Below are 23,539 nucleotides of genomic sequence, written 5' to 3'. Positions count from 1 at the left end.
TCTCCATGGGAGATGAGGGTGACTGCAGCCTGCTGCAGCCCAGCCACAAGTAGCTGGGAAATGGCTGATGTAGCTGTTGATTGGACACACCCTGGCAAGGGGGAGCAATACGCAGTCAAAAGTAGCAGGGGCGTGAGTACCGGGAGATGATGTGGCAGCCAGTGAGGGTCTAACCCTGGAGACAGATTGCTGCTCCAGTAACGGGTTTTCTTCCTGTTCTTGTCATTATGATTTCCAGTCCCTCCAGTGGTGGAACCAACTTCTCAGGACGTCCGCCAGGGCATGGGCCGCAGCGTCACCCTGCGGTGCACCATGCTGAAGGGGAGCCCCATGAAGGTAGCCACAGCCGTCTGGCGCTTCAATGGGAACCTCTTGACACTGCTCCCCACAGAGCAGCAGGACTACTCAGAGCTGATGCTGGACAGCGTGAACCGGGAGACCAGTGGTAGCTACGAGTGCAGCATCTCCAACGATGTGGGGGTCTCCACCTGCCTCTTCCACGTGTCTGGTAAGTCTCACAAATTGCCTCCTCCTTATTATGTTTTTAATTGACTTGCTTACAATGAGTTTGGGCTGGCAAGCCCTGGAGACAGACACCCTCTCTCCGTAGAGCGGGTATAGTATAAACAAGCTGCTGCCATGCCCTCTCCCTACCAGGGTGCTTCAGTTGTGTTCCAGGAGGACTCCCCCTAGGGCTGAGTAGGGAGCTCGGCATCCACGGCTCATACAGGCCTTGGTGCCACTGCTGCCACTGCCTAGATGGGGGCTAGTTAGTGCCAATTGGTTTGGTGCATTTTTGTAATGTGAACACTTGCTCTAAAGGAACAAGAGTGACACACACTAAACTCATTTCACATAGGCCACTGTACAGCTGTCTATTGGTATCCACTCTCACAGCTACAGACAGCCTGAATGTTGACCAAGCAGGCGTGTAAGACTCAGCATCCCATCACCAGCCCTGGAAGACCTCCAGTCCCTTCTTTTAAAACAAAATCCTTCTTTTAGTGCGTATCCTCCTGGTTTCCCCAAATCTTTGTGCAGCAACATCTGCTTGGATAAAAACTAAGCAGGGTCTGATGCTGTTGCCCAGTGGATTTGCTGCTGGGATTTGTGCAAATCCAGCATGTACAGTGAGTGAAATCCTTTCCAACTCCATGAGCAGCAAAAAGGGCAGCGGTGCTTGAGCTCAAAACAAATGTCTGACCTAGCCACTTCTGCTGATCGTTAAAGCAATTTTTCCCTTGACCTGAGGTTTGACTTGGGCCCCAATTTCTACAGAGGTAGATTATACCCCATCTGGCGGCAGATTAAGTATTTATACAGACAAGCCCTTACTCCCTCGGTGTGGGGGTGTGTGTGGTGGCAGGGAGTGGTTGGAAGGTTGGTGGGATCTATTTCATTTCACACCTTCCACTTAGTCATTTCTCAAGCCCTGGTACCATGCTGGCCTTAGTCTTTTCCCTTGATACACTCCAGGAACATCCTATTTTGACCAACTACAGTGACTCCTCCCCTATCCCTTCAGACCTCTGTGCATTTGTGTGGCATTAGGTTTCTTTCTGTAACTTATGCCACTTTCCTCACTAACCAGCAGCCAGCACTTATGCCATCACTGCGAAATGAAATCCATTGTGCTCTGTCAAACCGAGCTCTGACTCTAGCAAGCTTACTCATTCCTAGTGGACTTGGAAATGCTTCCAGCACATGGATTCCTTCCTGGAGCTGGTAATTCATGGATTAATGCCATTCAGTGTGTGGTGCTCAGTCCCATGAGACAGGATCCCCTTAGCAGCCAGCGTGTTCCTTCTGCTCCAGCCTTTCTCAAGAGCCAGGGCATAACTTTCCAGTGCTAGCTTTTGGATTCCATGCTCTTCTGCCCATTCTTATGACCAAACATCTACAGGTCAAGGGAAAACCTCGGCACTCATATAGCCACATGAAACTTTTGAATTCTTTCTTAGCACATATATCTGAGAGGAAGGATAGCCCAGCGATTAGGGCATGAGTCTGGGACTTGGGCCACTTGGGGGGGGGAGGCTATTCTCTGCTCTGCCACAGACTTCTAGCGTGACCTTGGGCAAATCACTTAGCCCCTCTGTGCTTCAGTTCCCCATCTGTAAAATGAGGATAATAGTACTGTTCTACTTTACAAGGTGTTGTGATTCATTTAAAGATTGTGAGGTGCTCAGATATGGGGGCCATGTAAGTACCTAAAATGGATGGGTGTATGGGGGTGTTAGCTTCTTCAACAGATAAGAAATTAATTTGTTACAAAGTTTTACAGGCACAAGGTGACTTGTAGGCTGTCTCGCACCGATTCCACACACACCTTACTAGCAGCACTGCCATCATACTCCTAAGGTCTGGTCAGTGCTAATCCACTCTCCAGCTTCACCTACATATAAGGTCCAATAATATGATTTGAATGTGTAACAGTCTGGTTCTCCTTTCACCCCAAAACAGTTGGAAAAAAGTCCAGCAACAGTTCAACTTTCCAAAAGTGAAGTTTTAAAAGTATCCGATATGCCATAGTCATTATTAAAGGGCTTCTTCCCCCCGCCCTTGCTGCCACTTCCATCTCAGAGTCAATTAATAAGGAATTAATGTTATGCAAGATGGTAATTACCATCATTTCGGAATCCATTATGAAACGACTTCTACAGTCAATACAACTTGAATAAGCAGTAATTAATCTTGGAGGTGGTTCTGAACTTCTTGCTTGTGCAAAAATTTGTCGATAAAAATAATAAGAAAAAAAGACTTGGACATTAACATTCATATTCTCCCTCAGAGTTCACAGAAAACAAACCCTAATATATGGAGATATACCTATCTCATAGAACTGGAAAGGACCTTGAAAGGTCATCAAGTCCAGCCCCCTGCCTTCACTAGCAGGACCAAGTACTGATTTTTGCTCCAGATCCCTAAGTGACCCCCTCAAGGATTGAATTTACAACCCTGGGTTTAGTAGGCCAATGCTCAAGCCACTGAGCTATCCCTCCCCCAGATCCAAATCCTGAATCCTTCTAAGCCTGATTACACCTCCACAGAATGAGAGGGCCTATGCTTCAAGTGGAAAGTGACAGGAGTGTGTTCTGCCAATGGGAGTGGTTGGGGGTGATGCTATTTATGCTCTGCACTCCAGCAATCCATGCTATTTAGAGATGGCCCCAGTCTGGGAAATTCACATCTGCATCTGGACTCCCCCAAAGTCCAGGGAGAGTTCTGATTCAAGCCCATCTCTTGCCTTGCCCCTTTTCACTCTTGGGGACAGATTTTGAGCTCAGTCACAACAGTGTAAATCTGAAGCTACTCCATTAAGCCAGGTGCAGCGACTCTATTAACATGTTTATCAATGACCTGGAAGAAAATGTAAAATCATCATTGAAAAAGTTTGCAGATGACACACAAAATGAGGGACTGGTAAATAATGAAGAGGACAGGTCACTGATTCAGAGTCTTCTGGATAGCATGGTAACCTGGGTGCAAGCGAACAATGTGTGTTTTAATGTGGCTAACTGTAAATGTCTACATCTAGGAGCAAAGAATGTAGGGCGTCCTTAGAGGATGGGGTAATCTGTCCTGGGAAGCAATGACCCTAAATTGATTTGGGGGTTGTGGTGAATAATCAACTGAATGCAAGCTCCTGGTGCAACACTGTGGCCAAAAGAATAAATGCAATCTTGGGATACACAAACAGTGGGATCTCGAATAGGAGAAGAGTGGTTATTTTAACTCTCTATTTGGCACAGATGCAACCACTACTGGAATACTGTGTTCAGTTCTGGTGCCCACAATTCAAAAAGGAAGTTGATAAATTGGAGTGGCTTCAAAGAAGAGCCATGAGAATGATTTAAAGGATTCAAAAACGTGCCTCTTAGTGATAGACTCAAGGAGCTCTATCTATTTAACTTAGCAAAGAGAAGGTTAGGGTTTATGAATACCTACATGCGGAACAGATGTTTAACAATGGGCTCTTCGGTCTAACAGAGAAAAGTGTAAAATGATCTAATGGCTGGAAGTTGAAGCTAGACAAACTCAGACTGGAAATAAGGTGTACATTTGTAACCACTGGAACAATTTGCCAAGGGTTCTGGTGGAGTCTCCATTATTGACATTTTTTTATAAATTAAGATTGGATATTTTTCTAACAGATATGCTCTATGAATGATTTTGGGGAAGTTCTATGGCCTGCGCTTTATAGGAGGTTAGACTAGATAATCACAATGATCCTTTCTTGCCTTGGAATCTGTGTCCCAAATCAGATTCTGGCCCTGGTGCCTTGATTGGTGTCCAAGGATGGGCAGCTCTCACAAGTGCTGGCTGAACCTCAGAAGGCACAGGATTCCATTCAATTAAGCCCTTGGAATTTGGACACTTCCCTGAATCCTATTCAAACTCCGCAAGGCTGGAGAGCAGCTGAAAGCAGCTTTCGGTGTGGTATTTTGGTGTTTGTCACCAGAAGCCTAGAAGCACAGAGGAAAGGGGATGTGTTTTCAAAGAGACTCAGGGGCACTCTTGAGGAAGATTTTGGGTTGGGTCTTATTTTACCCAACCCAGTTCCTGCCGCAAAGCCAGCTCACTTTGATCTCATCTGTGGAGGCAGAGGCAGAAAAAGGGCTGCTGCTGCCCCATGGAAAATCCTTCTGTTACCACCCATCTAGCTTCTTTCTAGAGCATATTTTCTTCTGTCTCTCTCTTCTGGTGCAGCTCTTCATTTCTAGGAGGAGACATTGGCTCAGAAACCAGATCTTTTCCCCCTTAAAATACAAATATGGTCTATTGGCCAAAAGATCTTTTCCCAGGGATTGTTAGCAGGAGGCTCTATGAAGCAGCTGATGAAACAGGAGTAACAAACATACCACTTTAAAGTTGCCTCACTCGAAACTGAAAACAGAAGGGAGATCAGAGTTAGTTCAACGACAGAACTAAACCATTGTCGCCTTCACTGGTGCATTGTTATGGTGTGCTGGGGGTCATTAGGTTGTTACCTTCCCCCAGTAGCTTAGCCAGTGGAAATGGGAGCATAGAAACGTATGGTTTGAATGGCCTTTAAAATGTAAATGAGGTGTTTAGCATGATGCCAGCCTATGCCCCTGTGCACAGAGGACCGCCTCAGCTGCAGTTGCGCTGATGAGGTGGGCAGTGAAGTCTCACCACCCTCACCCTCTCACTCTGTAACTTAAGTTCCCACCCATCCCCTTTCTCTTCTTTCTTTTTCTTTCCCAGCCAAAGCTTACAACCCAGAGTTTTACTACGACACTCCCAACCCCACCCTCAGCCAGAAGCAATCCAAGAACTACTCTTATGTCTTGCAGTGGACACAGAAGGAACCCGACGCAGTGGATCCCATTCTCAAGTACCGGCTGGATGTCCGGCAGGTAAGATCCCTAATCGCTCATCTCCAGCACCCTACCCATACTTGGGAAGACCAGCTTTCAATGAGAGCTGGGAGGAGCTTACCTCAGATACTACCCACAGATTGGGAGCTGCTCTTAGCAGAGTAGCCAGAAACTGAGGGTCTGGCCACTCTTTCCCCCCAAGGAATTGAAGAGGAAAGCCAATTGTGCAGGTCAGTGTTTATGTTCCAGTCTGTTGTAGGGGAGGATTGAGGTGCTAAAAGGCCTCACTCCTTAGACTTTTCATTCTCCATCTTCTGAATGGGGTTTTAATATGAATGCCCTTCTTCCTCCCCCTGTCCCCCCCCCTGCCAAGTCACTAGTAAAGGAGTGTAGGTTAGGTTGGAGACTCAGGCAAGTGGAATTTCAGCCTCTTCACTCATTAAAATAAAGGGAATAAAGTGGCAAGCTCTCTGGGCTGGAACTGCAGGGAAAAGTCATTGTTTGTGTTACGGAAGGTCTTTCATACCGTCACAGTCATGAAGTAATTGGAATTATATAAACTCTGCAGGAGCAGGGGTTTCGGTTTCTAGTTCTGTACAGGCTGGAGGGGAATTGTGGAGGGCCAGAGAGGATCAAGGGAAAATAGGAGAGGGCACTGGCTAGAGAGAATCACAGTCTGACTTTTAAGAGTGTGGTAACCTAACCAAGTATCACAGGATGCTTCCACCCAGGTTTTGCCCCCTCATTTGGGGCAAAATGCCCAAATTTCTCCAGGTTTTTAAGATTGGTGCTTCTTGGGGTCTGGTAGTTAATGTGTTTGTGTGATGTTTGGGAGCAAAAGATTATTTACTGTATATGCAAATCAAAATAATTAAAAAAGAATCCAAGTGCCTCCCTCCTTTGGGTCACATAGTGTGTCTCATCTTTATGTCTGTGTTTGATTGTGAGCTCTCCAGGGGAGGGACTTCTTATATTTGTTTCTCGTACAGCGCAGAGCACATTGTCAATGCTTAACAAATAATCACCACAATATAGGACACAGGGGAGCTTTTTATAATGAAGTCACTTTATCACTGAACAACTTCACTGTAAAATGGGATTCACTGTAACCAGAATTGCCATTTCTGCCTTTGCAACTCTCTGAAATAATTTAGGATTTTCATTCTTTTTCATCCTCAACCACGTTCCTCTCCATCTATAAGGGGAGTACATGTAGTCTCAGATCTGATTCTCATTTACACGGAGGCCCCCTTACACCTTTGTAAATGAGCCTTGAAGAGGAAGGAAATGACATTTACGCTACCGGAGTGGTAGAAAGGCCTTTGTGGAAAGGAGAATTAGTCCTATTGTCTTTGTCTGCATTTCGCAATATATCACTGTTGGCATTATCTGTTTCTCTTCACTGGCATCATTACATTCTTATAATGAAGATTTTCCTGCATTTTCAATCTAAACATGTTTGCATAAATTTATTACTTGCTGAATGCTGCATCAATAGAGTATGATGTCAAGTGGGGCCATAGTAAGGTATATTAATCTCATACCTGGCCATTCTCCTATGACATGCTAAAGCTCCCATGGGGGGAGGTGCATAGAGGAGGAGGTTTGGCACTGAATAAGTATGGGGGAAAAGGGGAAAAAATAGACAGTTCATTCCCCACTCAAGACAGTGCTTGGACACATGCTGACAGAGAGTAGAAGGCAATACGTTTCCACGATACTGAGCTGGTCTGGTTCTCCTCCTACAGTGTTGATCAGTGTTCTGGCTCAGTGGGTGTGTTCCTCCTCCACTTTCCATAGTGGGGTTCACCTTTGCATTCCTCCCCTCGCTTTCCACCCTCTTTCTGGGTGATCTCATCCTCTCTTGTGCTCTCAATGTTTATTTTAATGCTGGTGACTCTCAGATCTCTCTCTGCACTCCTGACTTGTCTCTCTGCATCCAGTCCATGCATCTCAGCCTGTCTCTGGCATTTTCCCCAGATTTCTCGTCATCAGCTAACACTAAACGTGGCCAAAACAGAGCTTCCGGTCTGTCCTCTGAAGCCCTGCCCATCTTCCAGTTCTTATGTCAGTTCAACACCACGCTTCTCCCTGCCACTTGGGCCTGTAAGTAGGGAGTGCCATCTTCGACTCCTTACCTTTTATGCTATTTTCCCCAAGGGGGCATGGCAGGATACATGAACAACCCTTTGCCTTGTTGTTTAATCTCCTGGGTTCCTTGCCTAGTGGAGAACACGAGATTGCTGGTGAATACAACTGTGAAAAGCAAAAAAGGTGCTGAAAAGCTTAGCTGGAAAAAAAAGTGCTTTCATGTGAAGAGCCCTTAAGGGAAGAAAATTTGTCTGGATAAATAATAAGAGTGTGTTTGTCTGTGAACTCTTCTCCATGGATACTTCCTATCTTCAAGGTGCTAGCTATGGTGGAATGAAAGTTCTATTATGGGAAGTCTGAGAGTAAGGATTTCCCTCCTCCCCCATTGTGATGGAACATTCTGCTCAGAGTAAATATGCCTTCTGATCAGTCATGTGCAGTGTCAGTCCCAGGACGTGAGAGACAAGGTGGGTGAAGTAATATCTTTTATTGGACCCACTTCTGTTGGTGAAAGAGACACACTTTTGAGCTTCACAGAGCTCTTCTTCAGGTCTAAGAAAAAGGTGCTCATCAGTCAGCCATTCCCAGTGTTTAGAGAGATCCTAATTTACCAGTCAGCTGGAATTCATCAATTCCTCAGCATCCTTGGAGCTGCTCAGGTTCACTGGCCTGTCAGAATTCATCCCTCAGCACCATGACACCCCCTGAACACATCTGAGCCAACAGAGGGGATTCTTGGGTGCTGACGGGTGAGGGGCAGCCAGGTGATGACTAACTCTTACTGAGTGGAATTACAGGAGGTGCAGGAGGAGTAAATGTAATGATTTTGCTGGATCTCATTTCAGTCTCCTCAGTTTGGTTTAAGGGCTCTTGGTGTGTATATATAATGCAAAGATCCCTAAACAGCTGCATGCTCTGCAGGACCCCAGGGAACCCTTGAATTGAAATTGCCTACTGCAACTGTTGAAAACTGTGTTGGGTGGGAGTAGAAGCATTGCTTATTGTTTGACGGGCAAAGTGGCGCCTAACCTTCTGTCTCTTCCTGTTCAGCAGCTCTGGACAGACAGTAGGGTTAGATGGGGCTGCGCCTTCCAGGGTGACGGATCTAAGAAAATCGAGTACTTCAGAGATGCTGGCGTTTCCTGCACAGAGACTCCCAACAGGGGAGGCCTGTGCATTTTCAGATGGGATTTGATTATTCAGGGCACTGCTGATGATGATTATGAATGACAGACAAACCGGTTCCATTTGGATACAAATTAACCTAAACTTAAAAAATAGCCTGATAGCTTGGAGCTACCCCCAGGGACAGCACCAGCAGTAGCAGTTCAAGCCTCTTGAAAAGCCTTAGTTTTATCTCTCACCTGAAGGACCACACCTCCAGCAGCAGGCCACCCAACTGCACTGTGCAGCAGCACTGGCTTCGTTAGTGCTTTGGAGGGAAGCTTGTTCTGCACCAAAGACTCTGCAAAGCCCTTCTTTTTTCATTTCTTGCTAACCAGGGTCAATCCTGCTTATGAAGTCTAGTGAGTTTTTGCAGCCTCAGGTGGTTTGACTGTGGGCAGATTGTAAGGCCTAGGGTTATTTTTCTTCCAAGCACAGATATTCCTATAGCATGGAAAGGCAGCAGGCACGCTCTGAAAGCTTCCTGCATTGCTTGGGGATTCAGAGCAGCCCACTCAAACCAAACCCTGGCTTAAAAAATAAAATATACTTTCAGTTGCTTGTTTCTTTGTATGTGGTTTATGCCCTCCCAGAGCTCTGCTCTAATATTAAAGGGAAATGAAAAGCCTTTTAATATTGTGTGCAGGTTGCATCCTGGAGGAAGGATCTGAGCTGAGTTGGTGGTTACAGGGGACAGTGGCAGAATTACTGTGCGCTCAATGAGACGGAACCCATCTGTGACCCGAGGCTGAGGAAGAAAGAGGCAGGAGAAGGTACTGGTGCAGAAGGAACGTTTAATCTTCACGCTGCCCATCAGGGGAACCTGAGGCTAACGTTTCCTCCTTAAATTCTGATGTGTGGCCTCCAACCAAAACCGGGCCAGTTTAACACATTCCTGCCATTCCTCTGATTGGAACAGACTCGGATTTGCCTGGCGAAGTGTTCCTCAACAGACCCCCTCAGCAACCTGCACCAGCCAACCATCTGCAGTGCAGGCTTCTCACTTCCCCATTAATTGCAAAGAGCGCTCCCCTCCTGGACCCACTCGCTAAATTAGCTAACCAGGTGGCCATCTCCAATTAATTCCTGCCAGGGAGCCCAGCGTGTCTTTAATGAGATCAGTCCTGTGCAATATCAGAGTGATTGGAGGGGGGGAGAGAGAGAGAGACTCTTTCTCTTTTTGTTGGTGCTTTCATCCTCTCCCTGTTTGATAAACATCCTCTGCTGCCTACAAAACTGAGCTGGGCTTGGGAGCCAGCTGCTGCTCACCCCATCAGCCAGCCAGAGGGTGTTAATGAGGGCTAAGGCGGTGGGGAGCCAGGCTCACCACATTGGAGGTGACCTATAACAGAGCTGCTCGGCCATACTCAGGACAGGGGCGTTAGCAGGGATTTAATGATGGAGATTAGAGTGGAAGGTTAACTCTGCTGATGGCCATTGCAGTTCAGCAGGAGGTGTTTTATGCTAGGTCCATTTGCCATAAAATTGTGTCTTTCTTTCTTGCCTCTAACATATTTTTACCCTCCTCCAACCTCACTCGATCAGTGTCTCTAGATGTTGCTCTGTCTTGTTAGTGCAGAAAGCCAAAAGCCCCACAGGGGAGAGTGCACAGGGGCTGGAGGGGATCCCTTACCTGTGCTCTCTAGTTCCTCCTGCCGGCTGACTGAAGCAGTGGCATTGGCGCTCCAAAGCGAGGTGTCACCAGCCCTCTGTGCTGTTTGCTTTCATTTTCAAAGCCAGCATTCTCAGCTCAGCACATAAGCAAGCCTGTAGTAACACACCAGTGTATGTATTTCCCCATTCAGGAGCAACTTCTGAGCGACAAGCTCATGTACGCCACCCTGTGCTCATGAGCAACCGAACCCTAACAAACATAAATGTCCCGGCACTAACCAGCTAATGTGTGTGTCCCAGCAGGTACAGACAACCCTACAATAACAACCCAGCCCAGCACTCACAAGCAATAATAAACCAGGGCTCGGGTCAGAGCTCATGCTTTAGGAAGGGTTCTGAACGAGTGAAGAAGGAAAACATGTGATGGGTGCCTCTCCTAGCATTCGGCCCCCTATGCTGGGAGATGAACCAAGCCCCTTCTCCAGACATGGTAGCTGCTTTAGGCTAAACTGATCTAGAAATGGTACAGAGATGTCTCGCAGGGGAGGGAGGAGGAAGGGTTACCTTGAGGCTACAGAAACTGAAACTCCTCCTAAGACAGTCTCAGGTGTCTGAACTCGCTTTACAAAAACAGACTAACGTTTTGCCAGCTCATGGGGATTACGTGCTGTCTAGGCAACACCATGATCATCACCAAGGAAACGACACCACATGGGGCTGTGAAGATAGGCCTGTGTCCATAACATAATTATCCTGAGGTTCATTGCCTGTGCACATATTGGGCCAGAGTCTGCTCTCCCACACACTGGTGTCTGACAGGATTTTCACCTTAGGAGACCCTGCAGGAGCTATCCTGGAAGGGAGCAGAGTCAGAGGAACTGAGCTGAAGTTCTTAAATTTAAGTAGGATTTAGTGAAAACCGATCAGTCCTTTTGTCTAACAGTATCCTAGAATGTTAGAACAAGAGATCAGAGGATTTACCAATGGCTGGTAAATTTACAGTGACACAAGTAAAAGGAAATACTGTTCTACACATAGGAATGAATTAAGCTGACTTAGAGTTGCACATGGAATGGGTATGGCCCACGGTAGGTTGTCTGCCTGTAGAATTACTTCTGGAAATGGTTGAGTCCCACACCAAGAGGCTGCATAGCTTTGGGTATGTCTACACTGCAGTCAAAGCAATGATCACAGCACATGTAAACACACCCCAGCTAACTTTGATCTGGCTAGCTCCAATCATAATTAGCAGTGAAGCTGTGGCAGCACAAGCTAGCCACTTGAGTACACTCCCAGGTAGGCTTATACAGCCTGTGCTGCTGCTTTGGCTTCAGTGCTGCTGTTCGAGCTAGCTAGATCAAAGCTAGCTTGGGTATGTCTAGAACAGGGGTCAGCAACCTTTCAGAAGTTCTGTGCCAAGTCTTAATTTATTCACTCTAATTTAAGGTTTCGCGTGCCAATAATACATTTTAACATTTTTAGAAGGTCTCTTTCTGTAAGTCTATAATATATAACTAAACTATTGTTGTGTGTAAAGTAAATAAGGTTTTTAAAATGTTTAAGAAGCTTCATTTAAAATTAAATTAAAATGCAGAGCCCCCTAGACCGGTGGCCAGGACCCAGGCAGTGTGAGTGCCACTGAAAATCAGTTCGCGTGACCCGTGCCGTAGACTGCCTACCCTTGGTCTAGACGTACAGCAATCACACCTGTCGCTGCCATGCAGACGTACCCTTTGTGACCAGTAATTGTAGTTATGGACTAAAATAAGGTAATCGCAGCTCAGGGCATAAATTCATTGCTTTGTGGGATGAGAAGGTCGTTTCTAGAGCTGATAAAAAAAATTCAATGAAATAATTTTCCATCAAAACTTTTAAATTTAAGTTTTGGCTGAATTTTTATCTAGTTATTTTAGATCCAGGGTAGATTTACTGGTCAAAACCAGAGAGAGAGACCCAGACTAGCCCCAGAATAACCAATGCTCACCTGGGATGTGGAAGACCCAGATACAAACTCCTGCTCTGAATTGGGCCGAGCAAGGATGTTAACCTGGGTCTCCTCAGACACCCCAGCGGAGTGCCCTAACCACCAGATTATAGAGTTAGACTTCTCTCGTGTACAATGAATATTCATTCATACAAAGTGGAGCAGCTCCAACAAGTGACATTGAGAGAGTCAGTTTCATCAGCTTGCCAGTACCTCCCTTGCCCATAGTGCAGATACCTGGCCACAAAGTGCCAAGTGCAGGCACCAGATTGAGTTGCATAAAGATGTCTCATATTTAGGATGACTCTCCCAGGTTGGGATGCCTTATGACTCTGGAAAGGTTTTTTTTTAATCAACCTCCTTTTTGCCTTCCCTAGCCACCAGGCTGGTGTCTGATGGTGTCCTATTATAGCAGCACTTCATGTGCAAAGTAAAAATTGAATTGGCTACAAAAATGTCCTTCTCTGGAGTGAGTAACATGTCAGATGAGTAACACCTGGAGAAGGCTCTCAGATCTAATTTACTTTCCACCATTGATGCAATTTGTTTCCTTTTTACTCAGCCAGTGACACTAGACTATTGGCATAAGTAAGGGTGTGCAAGACAGAGCCCTTAATGAGGCAGAGGCCATTGGAGTAGTGTAAACAGCAGGTAGGTGTGGTTTGAAGTTTTTGGTTCACGCGGCCATGAGGCAGAAAAAGCAGGAAGCAGGTGACTGTGTCTTTAAGGTCAGTGAGAGGAAGAGCGGCTTGGGATGTTCAGTAAAATTGAGTGACAGCTTTGCTAGGTGAAAGGGGAACTGTAGGCAGCGATCAATAGCGCATGATGGACAAGATTCCTCCTGAAGCATAATAAGATTTGTGTGTCAGACCCCGGGAAAAGCAGCAGCATCCCCATTAATATCTGGGAACAGAGGAGGCAGGATCATGCTCCATCTGCTCCCACCACTCCTCAGTATTGGGCACGCAGCTGCAGTCACTTCTGCTGACAAGTGTTTAGTCTCTGCTTTCCACTCTGGATGTTTGTCAGTGGGATGTGTTTGTGAGGGCAGCCGCTAGCATGCGAGCTTCTCTGCTGGGTCTGAAGAGTTGGAAAGACTCCAAACTAGTTGGATATTTTGGGGCGGGGAGAGGAGGGAGCTCCCTTTTAGTTTCAAAAATATATATGCTATGCAGACCAATTTCCGTTCTAACTAAACCCACAAAGGATTGCTTCCATTTGGGACCAGCACAGTGGGGCCAGGGGAGGTGACTCCTCCCACCTGGAGCTGGCTTACTGCAGCCACGCGATGCGGGCAGGAGAGTGTTTGCTAGATCATGCAGTATGGTTCCAACTGGCTCTGCCAGGGAGAGGCTCAGAGTGATTCCTGCAGAATCCTGTATGCCAGCAGTGTCTCCAAGCTGATAGCAGTTCAGCCTGGTTCCTATTGGATGAACCAGAGGAAGGTAAATCCCACATTAGACCATCCTGACATCTGTCAGCTCTGCTAGTGAGACTCTGTTTTAGCGCACCCAGGAGGAGTTCAGCAAATGATTCACAACAAATAATTTGATTAATTTTGACTTGTGTTATTCACAAATTGCTCATGAACAATCATTAAACGGTCAGATTTATGCGTTATTGGCTGTGATTCAGGAAGGTTCGCAGCCAGTAATCCTTGGTCTGCAGCTCATTTGCAAGTGCTTAGTTAGGAACACTGGCAATTTCAACTGTGCAGGTTAGAGATATCAGTTCCGTGGTGTTTCTGTTCTCTGACTAGCTGATTTCCATAACTAATCGACACAGACTAGTGAGTAACTTGTGAGTGTTACAATCCAACCAGCAATTCAGAATTTACTTTTCAATGAAAAATTGATCTTAAAATTCACTTTTCATGAGTATTTGTGCTAGAGTAAAACTGAAGTGCTTGGTGGTCCGAGAGAGAACGCAGAAAGCGGGTTAACTTTCTAATACAAACAAATAATTAGGGACAATTTTTTCAATCGTTAGCTCCACTAGAACAGTAGAACTAATACTTCAACTTTTATAAAAGGGCCATATGATCTCCAGTGACTGCTAACTGCAGGGCCTTGTCTACCTGTCTAACTCCAACAGCATAGCACCTCCAAGTGCCCGAAGCTGGAAGTGGATGACTGGATGGATCACTCGATTGCCTGTTCTGTTCATCCCCCCTGAAACACCTGGCACTGGTGACTATTGGAAGATGGGATACTGGGCTAGATGGACCTTTGGTCTGCCCCCCTATGGCCGTTCTTATGTTCTTTCCCTGCTGAGGCTTTGGTTCAGTGCTAATTCAGGAAAGGAGGGGAGAGAAAAGCACCTGCGCTGTATTCCTATGCCAGCCTTACAGGTGTGAGATATTGAGTTCACTCCACCTTGCCTGTTCCTGTCCAGCTGGCTGTTCACATAGTCAGCCACTATTGTACAGAGCTGAGCACAGGAAGAGAAATGCAAGCCAGGCATCAAAGAGAAAAGCAAAAGAGCCTTTTGTGCCTGTCTCTTATCCCCCCTCCCTTTGGTGCCCTTAAGGAGTACGTGCTAGTTACTGAGTCTTTCTGAGAGTCCCTATTGGAAGGTTGGGATGCTGCTTGGGGCTTCCTTTCTTTACTTCATTTACCATTTTCAATAGCTTACCTCCACCGCTCCCTCACTCTCCTCGGCCCTTTTCATGTATATTTGCCCTCTCCCTCCCCTCGCTTTCTTTCCTTTTCTTTTTGTTCTCTTTCGCTCCCCCTGTTCATTCATGAAAGCTGCCTGTGTGTGGATGTGGAGGAGAGAGAGGAGCCGGAGCCAAAGCAGGGGGAGTGCATGTTGGGGTTTGCAATCTCTCCCGTAGCAAGTATCAACTAGCCAGGTGCTTACTCCCCTCGGTGCATGGAGGTGTTTCCCTTGGTCATGGCTCCCTTTGTAAGAGAGAGAGGTGAGTGCCATATTCTGTGGCTGTGATTTGTTGGAAGAGCACATTATCTTGTCAAAAAGAGGGGAAAAAACCTCCCCTCTAGAGCTAGTCTATGAAATGGTTGCAGGCTGGGCAGCTGGATTTCCCCAGCTCAGAAGCAGGGATATAGTCACTGCTAGAAATTGCTTTCTGTAACTGTTTGCAATTATGTACAATGACCTTTTCCCATCAAATAGAACACTAAAAAGCTTCTATAGCCCAGGAGTTGCCAAAGTGCGGCTCACAGAGCTCAATAATGCAACCTCAGGCCAGCCATCTTTCATATCCAGGTTAGGCCCATGGGGACAACAATCCCAGCATGCAAAGTTCTATCTTGAGCCAAATGGGCAGGTGGCTTGGCTCGAGAAGGATTCTGTGCTGGACTCTGTATTCTCCCTTTGTACTAAAGGTGAGGGCAATTGCGATGAAATTAGGAATGGCCCTTGGGTGCCCAGCTGTTTGCCAGGGTGCCCTGCTGTAGGATTGACTTGGGTAAATGGTTTCATTAGGCCTGGGGTGGCGTGCCAGAAAGGGTGCCAGTAGGTTCCATTAAGGGACGCTTGGCTCGAATAATAAACAGTTTTGCACTTTGTTTTGTTTTAAAATAAATATCTTCTTGCCAACTCTCCCACAATGGGTTCTGTCGTCGGCAGGGAGGCCAAGCAGGCAGGCTGTGGCGATGGCATTCCCTTCTGACTCCTAGATGTCGTGTCTCCTTGGCAGGAGTGGGATCCGTTGGTGCAGCATTGTTCCTGGCCCAGGCTCTGCCTGTGCTGGGGATAAAGCGAGAACTTCAGGCTGTGTGTTGTGAATTCAGGTGCTTCCCAGCATGGGCAGATGAAGTCAGGATCTTGTGATCTCGGCCTTGTGGTCTGAGACCCCTAGCCCAAACCGCAGGGCGCTGTGCACCTGCGGGACTGAGAGGGAAAGATAATGGAGCGTAGGGAGAAATGAGGAGGAAGAGCCTGTTGGAGCGCAGGGGTAGGAGGATTAAGCTGAAAGGAAGTGTTTCTGTGATGGGGAGGGGGAGTATTTTGGGGGGCACCAACATTCTGGATGAGTTTTGTCCCACTCAGGCTTGGTTCACACCTGGCTTTCCATAGCACTAAATCCATTTAAATTCAAGGGGGAAAGGAACAGGAGCCCACGGCTTCCCCTCCCAATGTCTGGCCAGATACCTTTATCCCAGCGTAAGGCTCCTCCTCACCTCAGGATCGATGGTGTGGTGCAGCCTCTGTAAGGCCCAAGGCTCAGACAGCTGCCAGGCATCCTTTAGCTTGGCTGAACATTTCACTTGATTCTCTTCCTGATGAAGTGAAGATTAGATCTGTTCTTCTTACATGGGGGACATATGTTAATAAAATACATATTGCTTTCTCATCAGCCCCTAATGAAAGACATCATTGAAGAGTGTGGAACAAGCCGTTACAGTAATTCATGACAGCACCAATTTGGCTTCTCTGGGAAGCTGTAAACTGCTGTTCTTGGCACCTAATGAGGATGGGCAGCTGATCGTGTGGGTGAGAGAGCAGGAGAGAAACTGTCGCCTGCCTTCGCTGGCTCAGGCCCTCCCCTGCAGCCCAGCTGAAGATCGCAATGGCTTTTCCATTTGGAGCTGGAATTTCTTTTCCACTCAGCCCAGTAGGGGAATAACTCTCCTAATAACAGTTTACTGCTAGCTGAAATATGTTTCGGGACCATTCATTTGGCTTTAATAATGAATTTGCTTTGGATGTGGTGCTCGCTAACCAGCGACATTCGAACCATCGTATTTGACTAGATCAGGAGCTCACAAAACAGAAAGACATGAATTTTTAGTTCATCCATCTGTGCAAAGTGGATTTTATATCTGTAAGCAATGATTCTTTCCCCCTGGACGCCTAGAATTTGAATCGTGCTAATCCAGTGGGGGAAGTGGAAACAAAACCAGCTGAGAAATTTCCCCCAGTCCTGGGATGTCTTCTCTTGACAGATGTCCATCCAGACTGAGAGTAGGAAATAACCCAAGACACAGGAGCTTTGACCAAAGCTCAGAGAAATATCTCAGCTGTTGGTTTTGTATCTAAACACAATCACCCAAGCACCCATCTTCAGAGCTTCAACATGGCCAGATACCAGTCAAAGAAATCGCGGTTGTTCCTAATCCCCAGGGAAGCTCTTTGTTTCAGAATGTGGTTGTGTTTTTTGTTTCTCTGAATGCTCAGGAAACAGGAACTGGGCTGGAATGGGTGAGGATTTTTTTTTTGTCTGCCTAAAAATAAATAGGGTCAAAGCTCTAGACAACAAACCAACTTTCTTCTGAAGCCTCACCCCATGGCATAATAACTGGAGTCCTAGAGAAGCATAAACTCAGGCACGCACATCCACTTCTTTATGTATGGGAGGGAAGCTGCTGCAAAATTTTGCAGCACTGTGGAAAATATTAAAGGCCATGCTCTGAAGGAGTCCCCAAAATTCTCTGAACTTAGCCACCTGGTTTGTCGGAGCTTCTGTTAATTCACCATCAGCCTGTTTCCCCCTGATTCTGTTTCCACTCCTTGTGCTCATGTTCCTGTTTTTGTTATTGTTCAGTGTTATAGAATCCAAACTCTAGCAGAAGAGAAAATGGATTAAATTCACTGGGTGAAGGGGGCGATCTTGACAAAATCAAACGAAAGGTACTACCAGCTTAGAAATGAGCCCTTGTACTGCAGGCCCAGGGGCAAGTGAAACACCATGCTCTCTGGTCCAGATTCCATCTGATATTGGCTGTGCTCTGAGATGGAGGCTTGGCATTGGATAGTGAGGAGGGGAATTGCAGAAGTATATGGATCTTGGCAGGATGCCCTGCCAGGAGAGAGCTGCCTGTGTGACTGCTTAAAAAACTCTCCACAGATTCTTCAGAGTGGAATAAATGGGACTTTGGACACCAAATCTCTCTGCAGCATAAGCCCATCAGTGCCACTAGTGCAGTAGGCTTGGGGGTGAGGGGGAGGGTTTAAATCGAGTTTTGGTTTGCTCCCAGCTCCAGTCAAAACGTTTTCTCAGATTTGTGAACCTTTCAGGTGAATCAAGGCTCAGTCTGGAGCAAAACTGTGCTATTCCCAGCTTTGCCATTGATTCACTGTGTCAATCTTTAACAAGTCAGTCCATACAGAATGCAGCTGCCCAAACTCCTCCTCTTTGCCCATCAATGTGATCATGTCTCTCCACTCTTTGAATCCCTACACTGGCTCCCCATCCACCATCAGGACATATTTATGCTGCTTCCTGTCACTTTCAAAGCTCTTTAGCGCTCTGCCCCAAATACATATCTTCTCTTGCAGAGCTGGTCACCCTATGCTCCACCAGCGTCCTCTGCTTGTCAGCTTCTTGCACAGTGCCTCCGCGCCTTTTTCCAGGTGATCCCTTATGCCTGGTACAACTTCTCCAAGCTCCTCAGCAAAGCCCCTAACCTATCCATGCTTAAGTCCCTTAAAATTCCACTTCTGCCATGCTGCCTACAATGAATCTAGTTGATTTATATAGAAATATCTGGAGAGTGGCCAGCACATTATGGGCCCTACCACTAATAAGTAGCAATAATCACTTAAACCTTGTATGTGGTTGTAAGCGAGTTGCTTACCCGCTCAGGGCCTCAGTTTCCCCATCTAGGAAATGTGGATGCGGGCCCTTGTCATAAAGAATGCTGAGCTTGCTTAGTATGAACACCTCCTAGAAGATGTAAAGTTGTACAAATTCCTTACTTTTATTTTAGCAAGGCCATGAACACCTGGGAGCTTCACAGTTGCCTCTACAGGGCTTCTTGCAGTTTCACAGCAGCAGCAGGAATAGAAGAACTTCAGGCCAGGGACTGTCTACTCTGTGTGTTCAGTGCCTTGCACAATGGAGCCCTGTCCTTCGCTGGTTCCTAGGCACTACTGTAATAAACATGATTAATAACGGAACTCACATCCTCCCCATCCCAAAACAGAGGCTGTCATAGTATAATTCCCAATTCTGAACCTTAGCGTCCAAAATATGGGTACTAGCATGAATTCCCCTAAGCTTAATTACCAGCTTAGATCCTGTAGTGCTGCCACCAATCAGGACTTAGAGTAGAGTGCCTGATAAACTCTGGTCTCCCCCAAAACCTTCCCTGGGGACCCCAAGACCCAAATTCCTTGAGTCTCACAACAAAGGGGAGTAAACCATTTCCCTTCCCCCTCCTTTCTTCCTCCCAGCTCTTTCCCACCCTGGATACACTAGGAGATCACCGTGATTCAAACTCCTTGAATCACCACACAGAGAGGAATGTTACCTTCCCCCCTCCTCTTTTCCCTTCACCCAGAGGCAATCCAGATTCAAACTCCCTGAATCTAAAACAAAGAGGAAATTCACTTTTCCTTTCTCCACCCTGCTCTCTTTCCCTTCTCCCCACCAATTCCCTGGTGTGTACAGACTCAGTTCCTTTGAGCCTTAACTAGGAGAAAAAAATCAGACAGGTCTTAAAGCAAAGCTTTTAATAAAAAGAAAGAAAAAAAAGTAAAAGTTTATCTCTGCAATTTAGATGGTAAAAAGTTACAGGGTCTGTCAGCTTATAGAAACTAGAAAGAAGCCTCCCCACCCCAGCAAAATACAATTTAAAATACTTCCAGCAAACTACACATTTGCAAATAAAGGAAAACAAATAAAAAGACTATACCGCCTTTCTACCTTTATACTTACAAAATTGGAATAGAAGATTAGAAAGCCTGTAGGTATGAGTGGTCACTCTCAGAGCCCAGAGAGAACAAAGCAAAACCCCCAAAAAACAAACAAAGGCTTCCCTCCACCCAGATTTGAAAGTATCTTCTCTCCTGATTGGTCCTCTGGTCAGGTGTTTGGGTCCCTGTTTGTTAACCCTTTACAGGTAAAAGAGACATTAACCCTTAACTATCTGTTTATGACAGAGGCTTCTACAACAAGCCAAAAGAGACTCTCCGTCAACTGTTAGCAGCAGAGGGCTGATGACACATGGCTGGGTGGATCTAATTCCCTCCTGTAGAAGGCCATGATGCAGTTCAATACAGCATTTTTGGTTTTATGTATGGGGAACCACTTGGTACTCACTGGGCTTGTTCTGTTTAAACTCCCAGCCAAAGGCAAGGTTTGCGGGAATGTCTGTGAGATCACAGCCCTAGGGGAAGGAGCTCACATGATATGGGTCCTTCTCCTGCTCCTCTCAGACACACTGGATGCTGAACTGGATTTGTGCAGCCTTTCAGAGTAACAGTCTCTCTTGGCTGCCATCACCTTGCTCTCAATCACAGCCCAAGCACCAGCATGGCGACTCCTGGACTGGACAGAAATAGGCTGCTTGGCTGAGGCCGTGGAGCACTAGTGGGTATGCGGGAGAGACAAACCGGACCCATCGCTGCCAGCGTTGTTGCATTTGAAACAGTTCTAAATTGGCTACCGTTACAAAGAGGCCGTCGCAGAGGCAGTGCTGGCTGCTGGGGGTTATTTACTCAGCGCTGCTAGCTGATGCTTTTTTTTTTTTCTTCCAAGCCCCTTTGAGCAGCCTGTTCTCCAGCAGGCAGGAGGAATTACAGGCCTCACACTCTCCTGGCCCCAGCTCTGTTATCATTCCTGTCTGTGCTCTATAGAGATCAGCTCAGGAGAGCCCAACTGCCTACTCCTAACAGGGTCGTTAGCAGGCTCCAAAGGCTGCTGGCTCCTGACAATCCAGTGGGGAGAGGTGGGCAGCATACCACGTCACACACGTGTGTGTATGCCTGAGAGAGACAGTTTGTATACATGGCTGTGTGTTTGTGTGTGTGTGTGTGTGTGAGAGAGAGAGAGAGAGAGAGAGAGACAGGGCTGGGGAGGGAACAAGACTGAATGGTGTCTGTATGCTGGTGGTTTTGCACCAGCTTGTGTTTACACATCTATCTTCCCTCCCTTCGTTCCCTGCACAGGGGCCCATGTGATTGGAGATGGGAGTTGGGAGATCTTTTCCCAATACCCTGGCTAAGTGCTCAGCTGATGATCGTGTGCACACAGCCACCCTCTCCTCATTTGCTGTCTAGGAAGGAACATCCAGGAGAATTAGAATGATTTAAAGAACAGAGGCAAGAGATAAAGAGTTGCGAGAGGAGATATAGGAGAGCAGGGCTAGTGCTCACGCTCCAAGCTGAGACGTAGCAGGGAGCTGGGACAAATAAGGACAGAGAGTGGTAGGAATGAGTAATGACTCTGGGAATCATGATGCTCGTGGTTGTTTGTGTCCCTTTGCTCTAATCTGCTTGTCGTGTATTCTGCAAAATTTTAATATACTTTTTTTTTTCTCGTCGGTTGTGATAATCCCTCTGAGGCTTAGGACTGAAACTGGTTTCCTTACTGCTTGGTTGCTTCTCCATCACACGCACACTGCTGGTTTCTTAAGAGAAGGTTGCTTGTGAGGCTGCATATACCAGCACTAGGACGGCTATGTTATTGTAGGATTGCATGCAAACACTGCGTGTTGTATGGCTTACTGTATTGGTGTGCACCTTGCTTTGTCTGTGTAGGGTTGCTCGTGAATCCTGAACCCATGCAAATGCTGATTTGTTATTGTAGGGTTGCTCGTGATGGCTGTCCAGTGTGCTCTGGTGTTGGTTGTTACAGAGCCATGCAAGAATATAGGGATGACTCACTGACTTGTGATAGGATTGCTTGTGACTGCTAGGCTGAGTGCACTCGTGTGTTGTGGCCAGGTTCTTCAGAAGTGCCGTGCTGCACAGAAACAGGTGTATTACTGTAGGGCTGCTGGTGTTGGGAGGAACGCCATTTTCTTGTTGTAGGATCATTTGTAGCACTTAGTTATTGCCAGGCATTTTATTTATTTATGATGATTAAAACATAACTTGATTTGAAAAAAAAAAGCCCCTATTCCACAATGCCATGGGCTTTGCAAGCAGAAGAAATAGCAAGGTATGAGCCTCTTGCACTCCACATGTCTGTGTGATTTTTGTTTTGTTTGTTTGTTAAAGCAGCTGGGAAGGGTAAGCTAAACCAGCCCAACTCCATGCGTCTCAATTTGAGACACTTGAACATGGAGTCTGTCCTCTCAGTCAGCCTGCCCAATGGCCATGCTGGAAGCAGCACCCTGTAAATGCCAAAGGTCAAGGGACAGGACTGGTTCTTTAGCAGAGGCCAAGCCTGAGGGACCTGCTGGCAGTGTGTGCTGGTGAAAGATTAGAACTAGGAGACACAGTCCTGGATGCTCTTATGCAGGCAGCTGTCAGATTGTGTGTCTGTGTGGAGGGGTGAGGTTTGGGTATGTAAAGCTGCCTGCAATGGCTCAAGAGCATAAGTACCAAGTAGGAAAAGAAACCAGAGAATTATTTATAAGGTGAAAGCAGACAAACATACACACACAAATGTGTTCCAGTTTTATGTTTCAAAAAGTAATAGATGCTTCTATAATAAGCCAGCTCTATATGTCCCTTTGTGCTAACCCAGGCTAAGCATGGAGGATCTCTTGTTTATGCATAGTAAACCTTGCGCTCCCCTGCCACCCCCCAAGTTCAAGCAGCACAGAGATGCAATTCCTTCTTGTTAAGGGTTTTTATTCCCTCCTCCCTTGTGCTCTGAGCTGTGAATTCAGCTGATGGGAGGAATCCTCTTGCATGATTTGTCTTTAAAGCAGGGAGGGCCGAACAACCAATGTATTTTGTCCTCTTTCACATCCCACAATCATCTGTCTGGTGTTGATAGACTTTTCGTGTTGGGCAGGATATAGCACTTCCTGTTGCAGACCAGCACTTCCTGCTAGTTAGTGTCACTCTCTTGTCTGGTGATTTACATGGTCACAGCGCCTCACAACACAGCTGCTCAAATATTACCTTACAGTATGGAACGCAGATGTTAGAAGTGAGATTAATTCATCCAGCAACTCACAAGCATTCAATAAAGTCTAAACACATTCTTCTACTTCTCATATCTCTTTCAACAATACTGAGACACAGGTGAGCCAGTCACAGATGAGTGAGTCAGACTTATTTGTCAGTGTTCAGTGGAGACAGGGGGACCTTGGCATGAGCTGGCATCTGCTTTGCCAGCATCACCAGGCTTTCATATGCTTGCGGGGTATTCATGGCTGTGTATGTGTCCATGTGTATATGAATGCAGGAATGTGTGAAAACTGTGTGCACTTGTTTGTGAGTACACACATGTTGATTGTGGGGGTGACATCTCCCTTCCCTAGCACTTCGGTGCACCATTTTCCACATCTGCTCTCCCCGCCTCCCACATCAGCCTGCATAATGTCTGCAGCAGGCACTTGGAGGCTGATGGGAATGGTATGTTTTTTCCTCCCTGTCCTTATTGTAAATGGAAGGAGGTGAAGGCAGAGATGAGACTGTGCGTTGCTCTGGCTCCACTGGCAGCTTCCTGCTCCCGGTGATGAATGAGCTCATTGCTGAG

General features: G+C 46.6%; 1 protein-coding gene across 1 annotated transcript in view; it reads left to right on the top strand.

The window, feature by feature from the left end:
• The window catches only part of MDGA1 (MAM domain containing glycosylphosphatidylinositol anchor 1), a 197,477-nt gene that overhangs the window by 129,980 nt on the left and 43,958 nt on the right, over nt 1–23,539 (top strand). Inside the window, exons 9-10 of the mRNA XM_030554282.1 lie at nt 239–508; nt 5,230–5,381. Coding sequence (XP_030410142.1) covers nt 239–508; nt 5,230–5,381 — 422 coding nt within the window. The remainder of the gene's footprint in view (nt 1–238; nt 509–5,229; nt 5,382–23,539) is intronic.

The sequence above is a fragment of the Gopherus evgoodei genome, chromosome 3 (genome assembly GCF_007399415.2).
Source record: "Gopherus evgoodei ecotype Sinaloan lineage chromosome 3, rGopEvg1_v1.p, whole genome shotgun sequence".
Classification (NCBI taxonomy): domain Eukaryota; kingdom Metazoa; phylum Chordata; order Testudines; family Testudinidae; genus Gopherus; species Gopherus evgoodei.
This window is presented reverse-complemented; position numbering and strand designations above follow the sequence as displayed.